The 22,635-nt window shown below is 50.2% G+C and overlaps 1 protein-coding gene across 1 annotated transcript; it reads right to left on the reverse strand.

Moving 5' to 3' along the window:
• Window positions 1–5,128: 5,128 nt before the first annotated feature.
• Window positions 5,129–17,050, reverse strand: LOC143785050 (3-oxoacyl-[acyl-carrier-protein] reductase FabG-like). The gene is made up of 8 exons (XM_077273709.1): window positions 16,692–17,050; window positions 13,768–13,938; window positions 12,605–12,783; window positions 12,242–12,335; window positions 7,955–8,024; window positions 7,759–7,795; window positions 5,395–5,458; window positions 5,129–5,325 (listed from the first exon to the last, which is right to left on the reverse strand). The coding sequence occupies exons 1-8, from the start codon at window positions 16,773–16,775 to the stop codon at window positions 5,167–5,169; spliced, it is 858 nt and encodes a 285-aa protein (XP_077129824.1). The 5' UTR covers window positions 16,776–17,050; the 3' UTR covers window positions 5,129–5,166.
• Window positions 17,051–22,635: the final 5,585 nt, after the last annotated feature.

Genomic DNA, 22,635 nt, shown 5'->3' on the forward strand with positions numbered 1-22,635 from the left:
GGAGGAGGTCCTCCTAAAAATCTGTTCCCATTACAAAGGAGCTGATCTACCATATTTGTAATGCCCATGCAGTAAGTGTATGGGCTGACAAACATTTCCCCCTGGGGGGTACACATCAACATACCGTCTAAAAATTTTCTTTACGGGCATCATAAACACCCAATAATGTTGGTGTTGCATCACGTTCCACGGTCACCCTGGTGATTTAATGGTGGTGGATGATGAGGATAAAGAGGAGGACAACAGCAAATAGGCCAATTCAGGAAGCGTATACCCATGTGTGGGTGTGAAGAGGTGCATGAGAATACACCTCCCAAAAAAAACAATGTATTTGAGGTTGTTTCGCTGTTTTTACTTGGTGGTTTACAGAAGTCTTGCCCAATCCAGCCCTTGTTCATTTTTATAAGGGCTCCTTCTCACTTGCGTGAAATACGTTCAAGTCTCATATGGTAACACCCGGCTCTGCCGCCGGCACTTGGGAGCGGAGCGTGCAGATCCATGTATTGCTGTGTGGCCGCAAGCTCCGCTCTGGAGTGCCGGCAGCAGAGCCGGGTGTTACCAAGCGAGACTTGGCCGTATTTCACGCAAATGAGGAGCCCTTAAGAGTCAGCCTATCAGCATTTTCAGTTGACAGCCGGATGAACTTATCTGTTATAATTCCACCAGTGGCACTAAAAACCCGCTCTGACAGAACGTTAGCAGCAGGGCAGGCCAGGACCTCCAAGGCGCAGAGAGCCAGTTCATGCCACGTGTCCAGCTTGGATACCCAATAATTAAAAGGCACAGAGGAATAACGGAGGACGTTTGAACAATCTGCAAGGTACTCACTCAGCATCTTCCCAAACATTGCCCTTTTCTTGTGACAGCACCCCTTGCCTCTGTGCCGCCGCGATGAGAGGGTCTGAGAAAACTGTCCCAGAACTTTGCCATTGTTCCCCTGCTGGATTGGAGTTGTGTCCCTCTCGCCTGTACTCCTTGATTTTACAATGCACTGTGACCTCTGCTGCCAGCGTTTTCAAATGGGATTTTTTTTTTAATAATTTCACAAGGGCCCTCTGGTACTGCCCCATTTTAGTACACCTCTCTGCCTCTGAAATAAGATAGAAAGTTCTCCTTGTAGCGTGGGTCTAGAAGTGTCACCAACCAGTAATGAGTGTCACCAAAAATGTTGAGAACTCGAGGGTGACAGGAAAGGCAGCACAACATAAAGCCAGCCATGCGTGCCAAACTGCTAACAGGCAAGACTTCCGTGTTCTCACCAATAGGACTGACCATGCTGTCCTCCCTGTTCTCAGGCCGTCCCCGCTGAACAGACGGTATGACAGCTGTGCTTGTAGTACCGTCTATAGCACATGAAAGTGGCTCCTGTTCTTCCTCCTCCTCATTGCCTACCAATCCACATTGGGAAGACATGAGGCTGGGCTGAGTGTAATCCCAGTTTGGTTATTTGCTCCATGTCCTCGTGCTCCACCTGCAATGTGGAGCGGATTGTGAGCAGAGAGCATTTCAGAACACATAAGTGGGATGATGATGTTAATTATGGTGTCATCACTGTTTACCATCTTGGTTGAGTCATCATATTTTTGAGGTTGGTAAATATGTCTGACATCCGTGTCCACTCCTGAGTTCTTATGTGTGGAGTCTGAACTGAATACCGACGGCCTTGTTGATGTTGGTAGTCAACAACTGCCCTCTTCTGCTCACAAATCCTTTCCAATATATGCAGCGTAGAGTTCTAACGCTTGGGGACATCACACACCAGTCGGTGAGCCAGAAGCTGCAAACGCTGCTGAAGCACAGGAAGGGCGGCGGAAGCTGTAGCGGACTTTCTGAAATGGGCAGACGGTGTACTTTGTTTGACAAGCAGATCCGGCAGGTCTTGAGAAACAGTTGAACAATGAGATTAAGCACATGGGCCAGGCAAGGTACGTGTGTGAGCTCACCTTGCCTTAGAGCCGCCACCAGGTTCCAACAAAATTTTACAGTAGCCCAGAAATGGCAGAATTGTCTGCGCACTCAGATGTGATCGCTGGGACGGCCAGACCCATTTTTGAAATAGCTGAATTTTCACACTGTAATATGGAAAGGATCGGACTGTATTCTGCACTGCCAACAAGCAAATGGAGCATAAAAACGTGTGCTCTGGATTGCTTTTGAAGAAAATAATCAGGATTAAGATGCAAAAAAAATTATTGGCCATTGACATCTGGGGCCAAGTATATATGGTGAATATCTGTACTAGGCAGCAGACAGTAATGGAATGGACCCTCTTGCTGTATGCCACATACAATGCCTACCTAGCACTGATATCTATATATACCGTAATTAGTCCTCAGGACTGTATTCAATATATTGTATTGTGCATTCAATATGGTATACCTACACTAACTTATACACCACTAAATCTGACCCTATCTCAGCAGCATCTCTCCCTACACTCGCTAAGTCTGGAGCAGAATTCGGTGAGCAGGGCGGCACCAGGTCTCTTATAGACCAGCCAATCACTCGAATACCACAACAAAGATGGCTGCGGCATTACAGTGCATGGCACACAATCCATGCATGCTGGGCAGTGACCTGAACTCCCGCCAAGCAAAGGCAGAAATACTCGGCTCGCTCATCACTAAACATGTGCTCCAGTAGATGGCAAGCGCTGCATCAAGTGGCCTCTGCTCTTCTTCCTCCACCTTAACATCACACACAGTACAGTCCTCAGCGGTTGCACCCCAACTAACCTTTTTTCCCCTACATCACAACTCTCCGAGCGCCCAACTGACTGTAGGGAACCACAGAAGACTGAGTCTGAAGATCTCTTCACAGATTGTAGCCATGGGCATAGGAAGTGTACTCTAAGGCCATGTTCACACTTTGCGGGTTTTACCGCGGATCCGCAGCGTTTCTGCAGCTGCGGGTCCGCAGCAGTTTCCATTGCGTTTCCATTTACATGTAAACCCTATGGAAACCACAATCCGCTGTGCACCTGCTGCGGGAAAAAACGCGCAGAAACGCAGCGGTTTACAACCCGCAGCATGTCACTTCTTTGTGCAGAATCGCTGCGATTCTGCACACATAGGAATGTATTGATCCGCTAACTTCCCGCATGGGGGCTGTGCCCACGATGCGGGAAGTAAGCGGATCATGTGTGGATGGTACCCGGGGTGGAGGAGAGGAGACTCTCCTCCAGGCCCTGGGAACCATATTTGTGTAAAAAAAAAAAGAAATAAAATAAAAAAATAATGATATACTCACCTCTCAGCGCTGCATGCGGCCGTCCGGTCTCAGGGTTGCTGTGCGAGCAGGGCCTGCGATGACATCGCGGTCACATGACCGTGATGTCACGAAGGTCCTTCTCGCATAGTATCTTTGAAACCAGACCGCCGCGTGCAGCGCCGAGGAGATCGGGACGTCAGAGGGTGAGTATAAACCATTTTTTTAAATTGTTTTTAACATTACTATTGATGCTGCATATTGCTGCATCAATAGTATAGGAGTAAACCCGCAGCGAAAACCGCAAAACAAACCGCGATAAATCTGCAGGGATAACCGCAGCGGTTTTGCCCTGCAGATTTATCAAATCCGCTGCGGGAGAACCCGCAGAGGACCCAACCTACATGTGCACATAGCCTAAAGATTCAGAGTCGAGAGGAAATCATCTGCACCGATGGACACATTTTTTTCTCGCATTGATCCATTGCCAGATGAAGTTTGGTCTGAGTGTAACACCCCAGGTAACCAGTTGTTACAGTGGCATTGCTTTCCTCACGGGGAGAGTGATGCCATGCTTGGAAGGATCCCTTTAACAGGTATTCAGCACATACAACACCGCTCTGACTCCAGGCCAGCAGGGGGAGCTCTACACCCGACTTCAGTGGAGCTGCTCTCTTAGGTCAGGAGGAGGAGACAATTGCTAGGCAGTTGGGGAGAGTTAGTCAGTTGATGAGAGGAGAGCGAGGAGGAAGGAAAGCTGGGGCCGTGGAGATGAGTGATTCTGCGGCTCCTGGGAAGGAAAGAGAAAGCAGAGCAGTCTGTAAAGCGATTGATTGGGGAAGTGGAGCGCAGGAGAGTGAAGAGCTGGAGGGAGAAGCTACGATTGAGCTTCCTCCAAAGTGAGCACAGACACCGGAAGCCAGAAGACCGAGGTTGTGGGGGTAACTTCATGCCCCACGGCAGAAACTGGCAGACAGCTGATTGCAAGGTACCTATCCACCATTAACACCCGAGGACATTAACAGAGCCCGGGTCGTGATAGAGAACCTGTAAATAGGCTCGCGTTACCTTCCATGCGGGTAGTGTCCTACCTAAAGGGGGACAGAGAAAACGTGAGGACCTTGTGTGAGGCCTAAGGCAGCAAGAGACTACAACAACACAGCGCTAGAAGGAAGGATTCCAACCTCACCTGGTTAGAGGGATTCCCAATTCACTTCCAAGCTGGCCGGGCCATACCAGCATCCGTGATCCGGTACCCTGGACTGTGGCTACCTGAATCACACAGTAAAGAGGTAAAGAGACTGCAAACCTGTGTCCTCTGTTTCTTACTACACCACCGACCACCATCTCTTCTACTACACCGGAGCCCTGGGGACCCAGCTTCACCTGTGGGAAGCCATACCATCCCTGCTGCCATAACATCACCCCAGTGGACCACTTTAAGCAGCATCAGTCACCCCTGACCGAATACCACAGGTGGCGTCAAACTTTTATTATTCAACCTACCCCTTTAAAGACTGTCCCTTTAGCATGGGCATCCAGGCCCACGGACTGAGTCGCCGCCGCCGTGACATCCCTTTAAGTACCGGACAAGGTACCAAGTACCCCACGGCCCTGGCGGGCGTTCCACGAGCATAAACCAATAGGAGGGTGACTCTCAGGTCCACCGTCACCATGTTCCCCCACCTTGCGCGGTCCACTGTCGCCACGTCCCCCCTCTTGCGCTGTCCACCATCGCCATGTTCCCCTCTCCCTTGCGCGGTCCACCATCGCCACGCTCCCTCCCGGGCAGTTCACCGTCACCACATTCACCCCCCAGCGCGGTCCACTGTCACCACGATCCCAACCCCCACAGCGCGGTCCAGCGTCACCACATCCCCCCCAGTCCACCTTCGCCCCGCTCCTCTCAGCACACAGTACATGTTACTCTCATGTCTTTATTGATCATTACACAGTGTGTTATCTCGGGCACATGGCGTGGCGCCCACCGTCTACAGGCATGGTAACTCCGGTGATAAAAGACGCAGCATCTGACGCCAGGAAGGCAATTGTCCGGGAAACTTCCTCCACAGTGCCAGGCCGGCCCAGGGCGTGGGTGTGCTGGGTGCGCTCCAGGAACTGCAGAGAGGAGGGTTAGAAACAGAAAAACTGCAATAAAACCAAGGGAAGGAGCAGAAAGAGGCGTACCTGAGCGTACTGCTCCTCGTCCAGGCCCGCGCGCCGGTGCACCTCCGTAACAATGACCCCCGGACTGAGAGAGACAATGTGATCAGTAAGAAGAACACCAATAATGACATCTTATCCTCCAGAGCTGCGGTCACTATTCTGCTGTTACATCATGTCTTATCCTCCAGAGCTGCACTCACTATTCTGCTGTTATATTGTGTCTTATCCTCCAGAGCTGCGGTCACTATTCAGCTGTTATATTGTCTTATCCTCCAGTCACCTCCAGAGCTGCGGTCACTATTCTGCCCTTACACCATGTTGTGTCTGTGCAGAGGACGCTCTCTGTGGATCACTCTGGGGTGAGATATTGATCACCGACAGTGATTTCATTAACCCTTAGTGTCATCTGTGAGCTGATAGTGAACCTCATCACTGGCGCCATTAGATCCAGCTCCAATCACTACAGTTTAACCTGTTAAATTCTGAGTACACAAGAGAGCGCGGCAGTGAATAGCGATAAGATGGCAGCCATCATTATGTATCACCGCTGCACACAGACAATCCTTACAGGGGCCTGTCACCGACACTACCGTACGTAGTTCATACAAGATGCAGGTCAAAGGGCCCAGACCCCGAACAAAACGAACCATCCATGAAAAACCAGAAACAAGCGGATTTATCGGGCTCCGTATGAGCGACGTCTGGTGTGACCCGGGGGATTACAGGACGCCACAAACAACGGTGCGGCCACATCACTTTCTCACAATTTCTCTTCTCCCTTTTTCAGTGCGTTTTATGGTAAAGTTAATGGCGACTTTCCAAACTACAAATCGTCCTGCAAAAAAGCAGCCTGATCCAGGCAAACATCAAAAAATTAAGGTAAGAGCTGCTCTATATGTAACTGGCTGTAGGACAGAAAACACCAAAGTCACGAGGAAGAGGAGAACAACAACAGAAAAGGGCCGTCACGTCATATCTGCGGAGATCGCACCGCCATGATGATGTGGCGGATTGTGCACCGTTCGTACATCTACAGCTCTGGCCAAGATGAAGAGACCACTGCACAATGTTCAGTTTGTCTGATTGTTCTCTTTATATTTTTGAGTAAAATGTAAATTGTTCTTTTATTCTATAATCTTCTGACAACGTCTCCGAAGTTCCAAACAATAAATTTTACATTTATTTTCTGAAAATAAGAAATGGTCAAAATAACAAAAAATGCATTGCTTGCAGACCTCAAATAATGCAAAAAAAAACAAAAAAAAAACAAGTTCATAATCATTTAGAAACAACAATAATGTTTTACCTCAGGAAGAGTTCAGAAATCAATATTTTGTGTTATAACCAAGGATTTTAATCCCAGCATTCATGCGTCTTGGCAGCTTCCTCCAGTCTCTCTCACTGCTCCTGGGTGACCTGATGCCACTCCTGGTACAATAACGTCAGCCGTTCTTCTGTGTTCACCTGTAACTTACTTTCTGGCCCTTCTGAGCTGTAGCTTTTATTCTACCATCTTGGCCTCCAGACGACTTTATTTCATCATATTAAATACGGGACTCAATTATATTTTATTTCCTGTCTTCTGAGATCAGGGCGTCACTCTATACTATTTGATAGAATATATCTTGCCCTTTTATACATTTTCATTGCTTTTTACCTTTTCTTTAGATTTATACTGTATTATGCAATATGGGGAGAAGGATGAGAACTTTTATACATTTTGTTTTATAGTTATTTCTTTCTGTTCTTTGTTAGATCCCGCAATCACTTGTATAATACTGGATCTATGAAGTTCGGCCACCGCTGTGCACACAAGTAGTCGGGGGCGCCGGACACCTCTGGTTGTCATGGTAACCTCCATGTCTAACTGCTTGAATGCTGCAGTCACAACTGACAGCATCAGCTAAAGAGGCTGAATTTCTTCTATCGCAGCAGTTAGACCAGGCCTCCGCCATGCGCAGAGCACCGCCAGCCTCCAGAGCACCGTCACCATTTATTCTCAGTCAAAATTATTATTTTTAATGGTTCGATATGAAAACTATAAATGTGTGTCAGGGCCGAGGCTGGAGGTTGTAGTTACATGATACCATACAGTGCATTAAATACTATAATATATAAAAAAATATCTGTGCCCCCACTGCTGCACGTATGGAAAAATGTGTTACTCCAGATTGGCGGCTGCGGTTAGATGTACAAGGCTGGTGCCGCAGGGGTCTCAGGGCCACCATCTACAGAGCAGTGCTCTCTTGCTCACCCTCCTCCCTTGCAGTTATGTCAGCATGGTGGGGTCACCACCTCTCCGTCCAGCCCCAGGACCACCAGGGTCACCCACACACTCTCATGACCGCAGCTCGTGGTCAGTCCTTAGAGTCCGTTCACACTCACCTGACGGCGTTCACACGGACTTGTTTACTCGCCAACTCTGAGCAGAAAGAAAATGGAGAATCATGAGGCTGTAACACCCGCACTATACAGCTCTGTGTAATGTCACCCTAGGGCGGCGGGTGACACCAGGGGTAAGGGGTAACACTAACGGCACAGACAGATCTGCACCCTCATCAGATCTCCGACCATCACTCACCCAGCGCCGCACACCTGGTCAGCTGGTCCACCGCAGATTTGGACATACAGTAAGCGAGGACCCCAGGGAACTGCAAGGTAAGAACAGCTTATCATATCCAAGTCTTATCCTCCAGAGCTGCACTCACAATTCTGCTGTTACCTTATGTGTTATCCTCCAGTCACCTCCAGAGCTGCACTCACAATTCTGCTGTTACATTGTGTGTTATCCTCCAGTCACCTCCAGAGCTGCACTCACAATTCTGCTGTTACGTCGTGTCTTAACCTCCAGAGCTGCACTCACAATTCTGCTGTTACATTGTGTCTTATCCTCCAGTCACCTCCAGAGCTGCACTCACAATTCAGCTGCAATGTCGTGTTTTATCCTCCAGAGCTGCACTCACAATTCTGCTGTTACGTCATGTCTTATCCTCCAGAGCTGCAGTCACTATTCTGTTACATCCTGTCTTATCCTCCAGTCACCTCCAGAGCTGCAGTCACTATTCTGCCATTACCAGGGCTGTGGAGTCAGTATGCCAAACCTCCGACTCCTCAATTTCCACGACTCCCTCATACATGGCTCATGTTTAAGTTTAACCCCTTCTCGACATGCGCCGTACTAGTATGGTGCATGTCGTGTCTCCTCCTTTGATGTGGGCTCCGGCTTTGAGCCTGCATCAAAGCCGGGACATGTCAGCTGTTTTGTACAGCTGACATGTGTGTGCAATAGCGGCGGGTGGATCACTGACAGCAGCATTTAACTAGCGCTTCCGGCCATCGGTCCGGAAATGCGCGCATCGCTGACCCCGTCACATGATCGGGGGTCAGCGATGCGTCGGCATAGTAACCAGAGGTCTCCTTGAGACCTCTATGGTTGTTGATGCCGGATTGCTGTGAGCGCCACCCTGTGGTCGGCGCTCATAGCAATGCAGGAATTCAGCTACATAGGAGCAATCTCAGCTTCGCTCCTAGGTAGCTGAGCCGATTGAGTTGTTCCAGCTTCTAGCCTCCCATGGAGGCTATTGAAGCATGGCAAAAGTAAACAAAAGTTTTTAAAAAAATATGGAAAAAAAAAAAAGTTTAAATCAACCCCCTTCTCGCCCCATTCAAAATAAAACAATTACAAAAAAAATCAAAAAAATCAAACCTACACATTTGGTATCGCCGCGTTCAGAATCGCCCGATCAATTAAAAAAAAAAAAAATTAATAAATTAACCCGATCGCTAAACGGCGTAGTGAGGAAAAAAAAAAAAAAATCAAAACACCAGAATTAAGTTTTTTTGGTCGCCACATTGCATTAAAATACAATAACAGGTGATCAAAACATCATATCTGCACCAAAATGATATCAATAAAAATGTCAGCTCGATGCGTAAAAAATAAGCCCTCACCCGACCCCAGATCACGAACAATGGAGACGCTGCGGGTAACGGAAAACGGCGCAATTTTTTTTAAGCAAAGTTTGGAATTTTTTTTTCACCACTTAGGTTAAAAAGAACCTAGAAGTGTTTGGTGTCTATGAACTTGTAATAACCTGGAGAATCATACTGGCAGCTCAGTTTTAGCATTTAGTGAACCTAGCAAAAAAGCCAATCAAAAACAAGTGTGGGATTGCACTTTTTTTGCAATTTCACCACACTTGGAATTTTTACAAAAAGGCAAAAACGAGAAAGGGCAAGGTCGTGAAGGGGTTAAGTGATAAATTATTATTGTACATTTTTATAGTGCCATTTATTCCATGACGCTTTACATGTGAAAAGGGGCAAATATAGACAAATACAACTAACCATGAGCAAAAAACAAGGCACACAGGTAAATAAGGAGGGAGGACCCTGCCCGCGAGGGCTCACAGTCTGCAGTTTATTGTGGTAAAATGGTAACATCAGGCTTTTAGTCATCAGTATGATACAATAATCAAGCCATAGAGATATATTTTATGTTATATTTATTGGAAAACAACTTTACAACAAAAAAAAAAAAAACTTTGCATATTTACAATTATACACTATGCAGTAAGTGGAAAAAAAACAATTGTCAACAAAAACGTACTGAATAGCATTTGTGCAGTCTATGAATCTGTTCTGAGAAATAGTATCGCCTCTATCAGATTCTCCTCCATAGGTGACTTCACATCTGACCTAATTATTATAAGGCCAGAGAACGACCTCTCTACACTAACATGAGTTGGTGGTAAAGCAGTAACCACATGGGCAACATGTCTAACAATTTCAGGGTATAAAGGAATTGCCTCGTGCACAGTCAGTTGTGATGAACGATTGAACTCTTCTACTTCTTTGAAAAATGTTGCTGAAATCTGGTCAATCTGTTTTCTAGTGGAATCTTTTTCCCTGCAGCAACGCTTGTCCTGCTCCATTTCGTCCAAATACTTGTCGAAATGAAACTCCTCTTCTGATGAGGATGAAGGAACAGCAGCACTGACAGGACCCGAGTCCTCTTCCTCTTGGCCGTCCTGTAGCCACTCATCCTTACTGCTACCTCAGTCAGAGCTGCTTTTCCTTTAGTAGCTGTTGATCATCCAGCAATATACGATGACTCGGGTCCACATAAACAGCTGCCAGAATAATTTTATTTTCTAATATCCGTGTCTCTCTCCATTTCAGTGAAGCAGCAATGCCATCTGCGATTATACCTCCTCTTTGGGACAGGCAAAACAACAAGTTCTTCCACTCCTTTATAAAAATGCCAGGAGTTGAATCCTCAGCGTGTAACTTTTTAGTCACGGTAAATGGGTGATGAAGCAATTCCTTCAATTCAGCCACCTGTGTCCATAGACCTTCATGTAGTGTTGCCTGAGGGTTGGCAATATCTACAAGGAAGGGTTTCAGCTCAAGCAATCGCTCAGTCATTAAATATGTGCTGCCCCACCGAGTGGCTTGATCCACAATTGCCCTTTTTCCAGCAAGTCTCTTTAAGATAGAATCAGTTTTAGGGGTTCTGACAGCAATAGCCAATTTCCTCACTTTGCTAATCAGAGTTCCAGCATGTCCCTCTTGCAGACTCTCTTATTGCCAGCTGCAGCGTGTGCACAACACAGCGCATGTGATGAATAGGAAAGAGGTGTGAAGCAGCTTCAACAAGATCATCTAATTGTAAAGAATCATTTTGCTGTTCTTCTGTAGTAATATCTGTTTGTTCCTCCGGTATGGGAAAAGGACTGTAGCTCACATACAGCAGACTTCATAAGATGCTTCTTAGACATTTTGTAATTATGTAAATTCGCTCTCAAAATAATGTTGTCTTGTAAAAAAATATAAGGTATATTGTAATTCTTGCAAGAACAGGGAATCATGCACTGTATAATTTAGGATAGAAATGAAAATCTTTGCATAAATCAATAGGACAGATAAATATAAAGTTTGTAAAATGTTGGGTTGCTTTACTCTGAACTTTCAATGTCAGGCTTATCTCAGGGTACAGCTCACTAAATGCTTCACATCATATTTCTTCAGTCTATGAAGAGGGGAGGAGGGAGCATGTTTGTGCTGAATAACATTGCAGAACACACACACAAATATATATGTTCTCATCGATCCTGTTACTGTATTTCTGAATTTGAGATGTTAGAAAACAGTTTTTCCCCTTATATTCTATGTATAGTGTATATAAGTCATCAAAGCAGCTAATTTCTCCAAACCAAACATGAGTTAAGAGTAAAAACAAACTAAAACATCAAGCACACGGCAACAACATATACTGGACTATTGATTTATGCACAGTTTATTAAAAGTTTAGATATGCTCTAAGAAGTACTTACCTTGATCCTGCTTTCCTGTTCACTCCAGAACTTCTGAGATGAATGCAGGCATTCCTTCCCCGTGTGTTTGTTATTTTTTCCCCTTATCTGTAGAGGAGCCGCTTCACTACTTATTATGAACATAAACTGCAGCATAGATTCATCTCGGCTAAAAGTCGAGACCTTAGATCAGGAATAGGACATTTCATAACCTTCCCAAATTCTTATGGAAAAAAATATTCCCCATAAACTGCATTGAACTACTGTACCCAATTTATTATTTATTTTAGGAGTCGGTCCATTTTATACCGACTCCCCTAAAATGGGCTCCGACTCCGTCTCCACAGCCCAGGCTGTTACATCCTGTCTTATCCTCCAGTCACCTCCAGAGCTGCACTCACTATTCTGCCGTTACATCACGTCTTATCCTCCAGAAGAGCTGTAGTCACTTTTACACTTCATCTGCCTTCCTCAGTGGATAAGCCTCCTCAGAACATAAGGGCCCGATTCTTAGAACCCGCGGCAGGGGCCAGTGAGCACGCCCTATCACTCACCGATCTCTGCCCGTTCACGCTGGAGACATTGACGATGTTCCCTTTGGTCTTGCTGAGATGTGGCACGGCCAGCTGAGTCAGGTAGAACAGGGACCTGTGGGCACAGGGGGAGAATTAAAGGTTGCACTCACTTTCTGCTTCACCTGAAGTCATGAGACCTTCAGGAAACACCGGCCCCTTGACTCTAGGAGATTAGTAATAATATAGGGGGTCCCTTCCAGAACTAGTAGAAAACACATGGGGGCCGCATGCTCACGTATCAGCAATGGAGTGGGCATCAGGGATAGATGCAGCCCGCCATCGCCGTGTGTCACATGACGGCGCCCCTCCACTGGACTGTGTCATATGACGGCACCCCCTCACCGCGTGTTCACGTTCATCACACGGTCGTAGTCCTGCAGACTTGTGGTCTCTATCGTCCCCATGGCCAATATCCCTCCACTGTTCACCAGCACGTCCAGCTGCCCAAAGTGCGCCACCGTCTGCTCCACCATCCCCCGAAGCAGTGCCTCATCTGTCAGGTCTCCTGGAACCAGCAGAGGCTGCAGACAAGGAAGGGTTAATATCCTGCACAGACGCACCATGTAATACCCTCTACCACCACCAAGGAAAAATGTTTACCATAGAAATTAATGCAACAGTGCCCTCATTAATAAAATATCCGAAAAAAAAAAAAACATCAGATAATGGGACAAGGAAAATTTAAAAATGACAATATGAGTCCCCCATGTAATCGAACTGCAAGGTGTAACCACTTCTAATATGGAAAGGAACTGTCCCTTTAAACTTCCCCTGTGATCAGGATCTCGCTCAGTGACTACAGGCAGCGTGAGGTCAGCACCGTTATACTGATTAGGCCGATGTCACTCTTGCGTGTGCAATGCGAGTCTCTCGCATCAATACCCCGCACTGCCGCCGGCACCGGAGTGCTCAGCTGCATAGAAACACATGCAGCCGCACGCTCCGGTCCCGAGAGCCGCACACGCAAGTGTGACCCCGGCCTTACACTGATACCTGCTGATGGAATCCGTCTTGTGGTTGTTGTGGAATCTGGATTTGTAGTTTTCAGTTAATGATTTGCTCGTGCTCCGGGGCGGGGCTGTGGAGGCATGTGGGCGGAGCTTTGTGATGCTCTGCTGACATATACATCTGTATGGGCCTATGACCAGTCACTGATCCCTCACTGCTCCGCCCCTATTTTATATACTGAACATACTATTGTTTGATAATCACCATCATGTCGGCGCTGCGGCAGATCCGTGGGATAACGCGCCTGTTCTAGTTATTTAGTCATATAGTTTTGTTTGAAAAAAAAATTATTGTAATCAAAACGGCTCCGGCATCATTCAGAATGCGATGATTACTGTGCAGGCGCCATTTTGATGGAAACAGCAGATCGTCTCCTCCTGTCCGTGATGGAGACCGGAACTGATCTCCAAGATGGACAGACGGATGCTGGAGACAGTGCAGATCCCACTTCACAGCCTGGAGACCTCGTTATAGAGCGCAGCTCTGGATATCATCACCTTCTGGTCACAGAACTCCTCACAGCCCCGAGCCGTCTCCAGCAGCTTTTCTTCATTTCGTCCATTAAGAGCCAACCGGGCGCCTAGACGGGCAAAAAGCAACGCGGTGCCGGCACCGATCCCAGAGCTGGCCCCAGTCACCAGGCAAACCTTCCCCCGAAGAGACACCACCTGGAGGGCAGAGGAGCGGGGTCAGACGAGAGGACCTCACAGATATCTACCGCCTGATGTGCCAAACCGACCCCCGATGTCTGCATGTGTGCAAGTATGTCAGGGGTGCTCGACATGTGTCATCACAGTATAGAGCAGCCCCTCATACACCCTAATGTGTCCTCCGTACACCGCAGCCCCTCATACATCCCCCCCGTGTCCTCCATACACCGCAGCCCCTCATACATCATAATGTGTCCTCCGTACACCGCAGCCCCTCATACATCCTAATGTGTCCTCCATACACCGCAGCCCCTCATACATCCTAATGTGTCCTCCGTACACCGCAGCCCCTCATACATCCCCCAGTGTTCTCCGTACACCGCAGCCCCTCATACATCCCCCGTGTACTCCGTACACCGCAGCCCCTCATACATCCTAATGTGTCCTCCGTACACCACAGCCCCTCATACAAAATAATGTGTCCTCCTTACACCGCAGCCCCTCATACATCCGTGTCCTCCGTACACCACAGCCCCTCATACATCCTAATGTGTCCTCCATACACCGCAGCCCCTCATACATCCCCCCTGTGTCCTCCGTACACCACAGCCCCTCATACATCCCATGTCCTCCATAAACAGCAGCCCCTCATACATCCTAATGTGTCCTCCATACACCACAGCCCCTCATACATCCTAATGTGTCCTCCGTACACCGCAGCCCCTCATACATCCCCCCGTGTCCTCCATACACCGCAGCCCCTCATACATCATAATGTGTCCTCCATACACCACAGCCCCTCATACATCCCCCGTGTCCTCCATACACCGCAGCCCCTCATACATCCCCGTGTCCTCCATACACCGCAGCCCCTCATACACCCTAATGTGTCCTCCGTACACCGCAGCCCCTCATACATCCCCCCCGTGTCCTCCATACACCGCAGCCCCTCATACATCATAATGTGTCCTCCGTACACCGCAGCCCCTCATACATCCTAATGTGTCCTCCGTACACCGCAGCCCCTCATACATCCCCCAGTGTTCTCCGTACACCGCAGCCCCTCATACATCCCCCGTGTACTCCGTACACCGCAGCCCCTCATACATCCTAATGTGTCCTCCGTACACCACAGCCCCTCATACAAAATAATGTGTCCTCCTTACACCGCAGCCCCTCATACATCCGTGTCCTCCGTACACCACAGCCCCTCATACATCCTAATGTGTCCTCCATACACCGCAGCCCCTCATACATCCCCCGTGTCCTCCGTACACCACAGCCCCTCATACATCCCCCCATGTCCTCCATACACAGCAGCCCCTCATACATCCTAATGTGTCCTCCATACACCACAGCCCCTCATACATCCTAATGTGTCCTCCGTACACCGCAGCCCCTCATACATCCCCCCGTGTCCTCCATACACCGCAGCCCCTCATACATCATAATGTGTCCTCCATACACCGCAGCCCCTCATACATCCCCCGTGTCCTCCATACACCGCATCCCCTCATACATCATAATGTGTCCTCCATACACCGCAGCCCCTCATACATCCCCCGTGTCCTCCATACACCGCAGCCCCTCATACATCATAATGTGTCCTCCATACACCGCAGCCCCTCATACATCCCCCGTGTCCTCCATACACCGCAGCCCCTCATACATCCCCGTGTCCTCCGTACACCGCAGCCCCTCATACATCCCCCGTATCCTCCATACACCGCAGCCCCTCACACATCCCCGTGTCCTCCGTACACCGCAGCCCCTCATACACCGCAGCCCCTCACACATCCCCGTGTCCTCCATACACCACAGCCCCTCATACATCCCCCATGTCCTCCATACACCGCAGCCCCTCATACATCCCCGTGTCCCCTCATACACCGCAGCCCCTCATACATCCCCGTGTCCCCTCATACACCGCAGCCCCTCACACATCCCCCGTGTCCCCTCATACACCGCAGCCCCTCATACATCCCCCGTGTCCCCTCATACACCGCAGCCCCTCATACATCCCCCGTGTCCCCTCATACACCGCAGCCCCTCATACATCCCCCGTATCCTCCATACACCGCAGCCCCTCACACATCCCCGTGTCCTCCGTACACCGCAGCCCCTCATACACCGCAGCCCCTCACACATCCCCGTGTCCTCCATACACCACAGCCCCTCATACATCCCCCATGTCCTCCATACACCGCAGCCCCTCATACATCCCCGTGTCCCCTCATACACCGCAGCCCCTCATACATCCCCGTGTCCCCTCATACACCGCAGCCCCTCACACATCCCCCGTGTCCCCTCATACACCGCAGCCCCTCATACATCCCCCGTGTCCCCTCATACACCGCAGCCCCTCATACATCCCCCGTGTCCCCTCATACACCGCAGCCCCTCATACATCCCCCGTGTCCCCTCATACACCGCAGCCCCTCATACATCCCCCGTGTCCCCTCATACACCGCAGCCCCTCATACATCCCCCGTGTCCCCTCATACACCGCAGCCCCTCATACATCCCCCGTGTCCCCTCATACACCGCAGCCCCTCACACATCCCCCGTGTCCCCTCATACACCGCAGCCCCTCATACATCCCCCGTATCCTCCATACACCGCAGCCCCTCACACATCCCCGTGTCCTCCGTACACCGCAGCCCCTCACACATCCCCCGTGTCCCCTCATACACCGCAGCCCCTCACACATCCCCCGTGTCCCCTCATACACCGCAGCCCCTCATACAGCCTCCTGCACTTTCTCCCCTCACTTGCTCCGGATTTCCGTCCGCCATGCTTTCCTCGGCCTCCCCGCGCTGACAGCGGCTCCTCTGCGCCCCCTGCTGGACGTCCATGTGCGATCAGCTGCTGATTAACCCTTCACAGGACAGGCAGGTTATTACTCGGAGGGCTTTGTTTTTTTTCTCCTTTCCTTTTTGGGGGTCCCATTCTAGTTGAAATATTTAATATTATTCTGGGGTCCTTTACTATTCCCTGACCAGTCCGCTTTCACCAGAATGGAGCCCTGTCAGGTTTCACCTTCAGTATCTGCCAATGCTGCCAGTGCCATCACTGCAGTGTGGAGCTGAGAGGGTTAACTGGCAGCGATCAGAGGGCGGATGTGAGCAGTGCTGGCTGCTGGCCACAGGGGGATGTAAGGACTCGGCATTCCTCTGCAGGGTGAGGACAGGTCAGATATTTGTGAGTACTGTCCCTTTAAGAGTCAACACTGCTACATATGTCAGTCACCCCCCAGCAATGGCTGATAACAGGGAGTAATAGCTTGTAGTCTCCCCCCAGCAATGGCTGATAACAGGGAGTAATAGCTTGTAGTCTCCCCCCAGCAATGGCTGATAACAGGGAGTAATAGCTTGTAGTCTCCCCCCCAGCAATGGCTGATAACAGGGAGTAATAGCTTGTAGTCTCCCCCCAGCAATGGCTGATAACAGGGAGTAATAGCTTGTAGTCTCCCCCCAGCAATGGCTGATAACAGGGAGTAATAGCTTGTAGTCTCCCCCCAGCAATGGCTGATAACAGGGAGTAATAGCTTGTAGTCTCCCCCCAGCAATGGCTGATAACAGGGAGTAATAGCTTGTAGTCTCCCCCCAGCAATGGCTGATAACAGGGAGTAATAGCTTGTAGTCTCCCCCCAGCAATGGCTGATAACAGGGAGTAATAGCTTGTAGTCTCCCCCCAGCAATGGCTGATAACAGGGAGTAATAGCTTGTAGTCTCCCCCCAGCAATGGCTGATAACAGGGAGTAATAGCTTGTAGTCTCCCCCCAGCAATGGCTGATAACAGGGAGTAATAGCTTGTAGTCTCCCCCCAGCAATGGCTGATAACAGGGAGTAATAGCTTGTAGTCTCCCCCCAGCAATGGCTGATAACAGGGAGTAATAGCTTGTAGTCTCCCCCCAGCAATGGCTGATAACAGGGAGTAATAGCTTGTAGTCTCCCCCCAGCAATGGCTGATAACAGGGAGTAATAGCTTGTAGTCTCCCCCCAGCAATGGCTGATAACAGGGAGTAATAGCTTGTAGTCTCCCCCCAGCAATGGCTGATAACAGGGAGTAATAGCTTGTAGTCTCCCCCCAGCAATGGCTGATAACAGGGAGTAATAGCTTGTAGTCTCCCCCCAGCAATGGCTGATAACAGGGAGTAATAGCTTGTAGTCTCCCCCCAGCAATGGCTGATAACAGGGAGTAATAGCTTGTAGTCTCCCCCCAGCAATGGCTGATAACAGGGAGTAATAGCTTGTAGTCTCCCCCCAGCAATGGCTGATAACAGGGAGTAATAGCTTGTAGTCTCCCCCCAGCAATGGCTGATAACAGGGAGTAATAGCTTGTAGTCTCCCCCCAGCAATGGCTGATAACAGGGAGTAATAGCTTGTAGTCTCCCCCCAGCAATGGCTGATAACAGGGAGTAATAGCTTGTAGTCTCCCCCCAGCAATGGCTGATAACAGGGAGTAATAGCTTGTAGTCTCCCCCCAGCAATGGCTGATAACAGGGAGTAATAGCTTGTAGTCTCCCCCCAGCAATGGCTGATAACAGGGAGTAATAGCTTGTAGTCTCCCCCCAGCAATGGCTGATAACAGGGAGTAATAGCTTGTAGTCTCCCCCCAGCAATGGCTGATAACAGGGAGTAATAGCTTGTAGTCTCCCCCCAGCAATGGCTGATAACAGGGAGTAATAGCTTGTAGTCTCCCCCCAGCAATGGCTGATAACAGGGAGTAATAGCTTGTAGTCTCCCCCCAGCAATGGCTGATAACAGGGAGTAATAGCTTGTAGGTCTTTTATTGTCTAAAAATACTTCACGTGACACTAACTACGATACATTACAAATAAAACACAACAGAACTAAACATAAGAATAAAACTCCGGGCACCCAGTCCTCCGCACTCCAGAGCTGGGCCGCCCTCCGGGCACCCAGTCCTCCGCACTCCAGAGATGGGCCGCCCTCCGGGCACCCAGTCCCCCGCACTCCAGAGATGGGCCGCCCTCCGGGCACCCAGTCCCCCGCACTCCAGAGATGGGCCGCCCTCCGGGCACCCAGTCCCCCGCACTCCAGAGATGGGCCGCCCTCCGGGCACCCAGTCCCCCGCACTCCAGAGATGGGCCGCCCTCCGGGCCCCCAGTCCCCCGCACTCCAGAGATGGGCCGCCCTCCGGGCCCCCAGTCCTCCGCACTCCAGAGATGGGCCGCCCTCCGGGCACCCAGTCTTTCGCACTCCAGAGAACGCACCTTCACCAGGGCACCTAGGATGCTGCTACAAACTTCATCTACACGGAGGATTTTATGCTGCGTCGAAACTAAAACTCGTGCGTTCCACGTGAAGTACCTGACCACTGCGCTGACTAAGAATAAAGTGGCTCGGTCCCTTCTCCCGAGGTCTCTGAACGCTCCATAGGCCCACTCGGCATAGGACAGAGTGGCCAGCCGCGGCCAACCAATGGAAGCGCCCAGCCTGCTGTACACCTCTGTATTAAAAGGACAATGAAGCAGGAAGTGCTCCATGCTTTCCAGCATGGTAGCGCAAGCCTCACGGGGACAATTCCTGTCCACGGAGCTCCTGTGCTTCAAATTGTCCTTCACATACAACTTACCTTGGAAGCAGCGCCAAGTCAAGTCCCAATACTTCTTGGGGATCCTGCTAGAATTTAACAAACTTAACCCAACCTCTAGATCCCGACTTGGGCAGTCCCTGAGGAACAATGGTCTCTGAAAATGCGAAAGCAAGACCCGCATGTCGAGGAGTTTCCTCGGGAGGGACCTCACTTCCCACATTCCCAGACCCCACCGGCGCATCATTTTCAGAACCGGGGTAACATAAGCCGGGAGATGCCCGTGCGGTGTGCGGAGATCCTTCAATCTTCCCCCTGTCTCCCATTCCTGGAAGAAAGGCTGAAACCATCCTTTGCAGGAGAATACCCACGGAGGAGCCCTCTCTTTCCAGAGGTTTGCCACGTTAACTTTCAAAAAAGTGTTCACTAGGAACACCACGGGGTTCACCATATTCAACCCCCCTAGTCTCCTCGTGCGGTAAGTGACCTCCCGTTTGACTAGGTTCAGTCTATTCCCCCATAACATCTGGAAGAACAGACTGTAGACCCGTGTCCAGAGAGGCTCCGGCAAGACACAAACGCTGCCCAGGTAGACCAGCAAGGGGACCAGGAAAGCTTTGCACAGGTCAACCCTTTCCCTCAGGGTCAAAGACCAACCCTTCCATTGGTCCACTCTGGGCGACACCTTTGATTCTGCCTTCCCAGTTTTTCGTGGGGTAATCACCCTGGCCAAATTCGATGCCTAGGACTTTGGCATGTTCTTGGGGTTCAGGGAGGGTGTCTGGAAGATCAAACGTCGGATCCTCGCCTCCCAGCCAGGGACTCTCACACTTGTCCTGGTTGACCTTGGACCCGGATGCCTCCGAGTAGCTCTCCGCTTCTGACATCACCACCATCGCCTCCTCTTACGAAGAAACAAAGATGGTGACATCGTCCGCGTAGGCCACTACCCTCAGGATAGCCTCTGGCGCCACCTCGCCCATCCTCACCCCCGCCAACGGTCCACAATCGACTCTTCTGAGGAAGGGATCGATCGCAAACGCGTAAAGCAAAGGGCTAAGAGGGCAGCCCTGGCGGACACCGGATCCTACCCCGAAAGGTTGTCCAATCCACCCGTTTACCAGAGGGAAAGTCTCAGCCCCTGCGTACAAGGTCTTAAGCCAGTCCACAAACCCTCCAGGCAGACCATACCTCAAAAGAGTGGACCAGAGGTACTCGTGGTCGACCAGCTCAAAGGATTTTGCCTAATCCAGGGTCAGCAAAAACCCCTTCCAAAGGCCCGCCCTGCCCCGCTCCATGGCCTCTCGGACACCCAGAACAGCACTGAAAGTGCTACGGCCAGGAACGCAACAGTGCTGGGCCTCCGAAAGGAGCCGCGGTGCAAACTTCACCAGCCTATTGAAGAGTATCTTAGCCAAAACCTTCCTGTCCACATTGAGAAGTGATATGGGACGCCAATTCTCAATGCGTGACGGGTCCTTACCCTTTGACAAAATGATCAAAGCCGACCTCCTTAATGATCTCGGCAGAGTGCCTGAGGAGAGACACTCATTAAACACCTGAGTCAAGAGGGGGACCAAGGAGTCCCTGAAAGTCCTAAAGAACTCGGATGTTAAGCCATCCGGACCTGGCAATGTTTTGGGCCCATTGATCGCCAGTCTCACTTCCTCTTCTTTGATCGCTTCTGCCAAACCGCCCAGCGAGAGGTCAGCCCCTGGATCAGGTTATAAAGTATATCGTAGCACAGCTGCAGTGGTGCACAAGTAGGTCCCCAGGCCAATGTGAAGTAACACTTGGCACTCAGCTTAATGCAAGATTCCAGAAGTGATTTTAATGCAGTCTGTTCAAATGTGACACAACGTTTCGGTTCAACACGGACCTTCGTCAGTCCGACTGCTTCAGAGAAGGAAGTGTAGAGGTAAGGACGTAGTTTGCTTCTGCAGAACGCCTGTATATCTCGTAGGTGGGTGTGGGCCGAGATAGCCCTTCAAATGGTCACAGTAGATCTGTGAGCGAAGGAAGCAAGCTGCTGTCAGAGGTCCTTCTTACGCCAACGTGGTGTGGACACGGCCGCTGACCACATGGGAACGCAACTACTGGTCCCTTCACCGGCGAGATTAGTCCCAGCTTCTCCTGTCCCGCACTCGCCGCTTTCAGGACCGCACTGGTGAAGGAACGCGGACAGCGACTGAACGGGTGACCGAGGTCACCACACAAGTTACACCTGATCCTGCCACAGGTCGCAGCGAGATGGCCGAGGTCCCCACACAGTGCGCATTTCTGGGGGGTACACTGCGCACTGAAGTGTGTGGGGCTGCCGCACCTGTGACAGACCTTAGGCCATCCGGCCTCCAGGAAGCCTGCCCCTCCCTGGGGAGAAGAAGACTCTGGGCCTCCTCCTGGAAGAGGTGCTGGAGCTCCTAGGCAGGTGCTGCTCCTAGCAGGGGGTGACTGATTGTGGTCTCCTACAGTCTCCTCCCCCGGTAATGGCTGATAACAGGGAGTAATAGATTGTAGGCTCCTGTCCTACAGTCTCCTCCCCCGGTAATGGCTGATACCAGGGAGTAATAGATTGTAGGCTCCTGTCCTAAAGTCCCCTCCCCCCAGTAATGGCTGATACCAGAGAGTAATAGATTGTAGGCTCCTGTCCTAAAGTCCCCTCCCCCCGGTAATGGCTGATAACAGGGTGTGACTGATTGTGGGCTCCTGTCCTCCAGTCCCCTCCCCCAGTACTGGCTGATACCAGGGAGTAATAGATTGTGGTCTCCTGTCCTACAGTCCCCTCCCCCAGTACTGGCTGATAACAGGGAATAATAGATTGTAGGCTCCTGTCCTAAAGTCCCCTCCCCCAGTACTGGCTGATAACAGGGAATAATAGACTGCAGATTATACGACTGATCGGCTGCTCCTCCTCTGAATGATGGGAGTTACTATTCTGTGACGGGTGAGAATGGATGGGTGTGATCCTCCCCTCCCCCAGCCTTTTCTCTCCTTTCACTTTCACTATGACTCTTATATGAAGTCTGCAGAGCAAAAGGGGTTAAAGTACAAGAGTCACCAGAGACAGCTGGAGAGAAAACGAGGTAATGAGTGCGGACCCCAAATTAGATGAGACAGAGATGTAAGAACAGAACGAAAAGGGAGGAGAGAGACAGA

Source organism: Ranitomeya variabilis, chromosome 7 (genome assembly GCF_051348905.1).
Source record: "Ranitomeya variabilis isolate aRanVar5 chromosome 7, aRanVar5.hap1, whole genome shotgun sequence".
NCBI lineage: Eukaryota > Metazoa > Chordata > Amphibia > Anura > Dendrobatidae > Ranitomeya > Ranitomeya variabilis.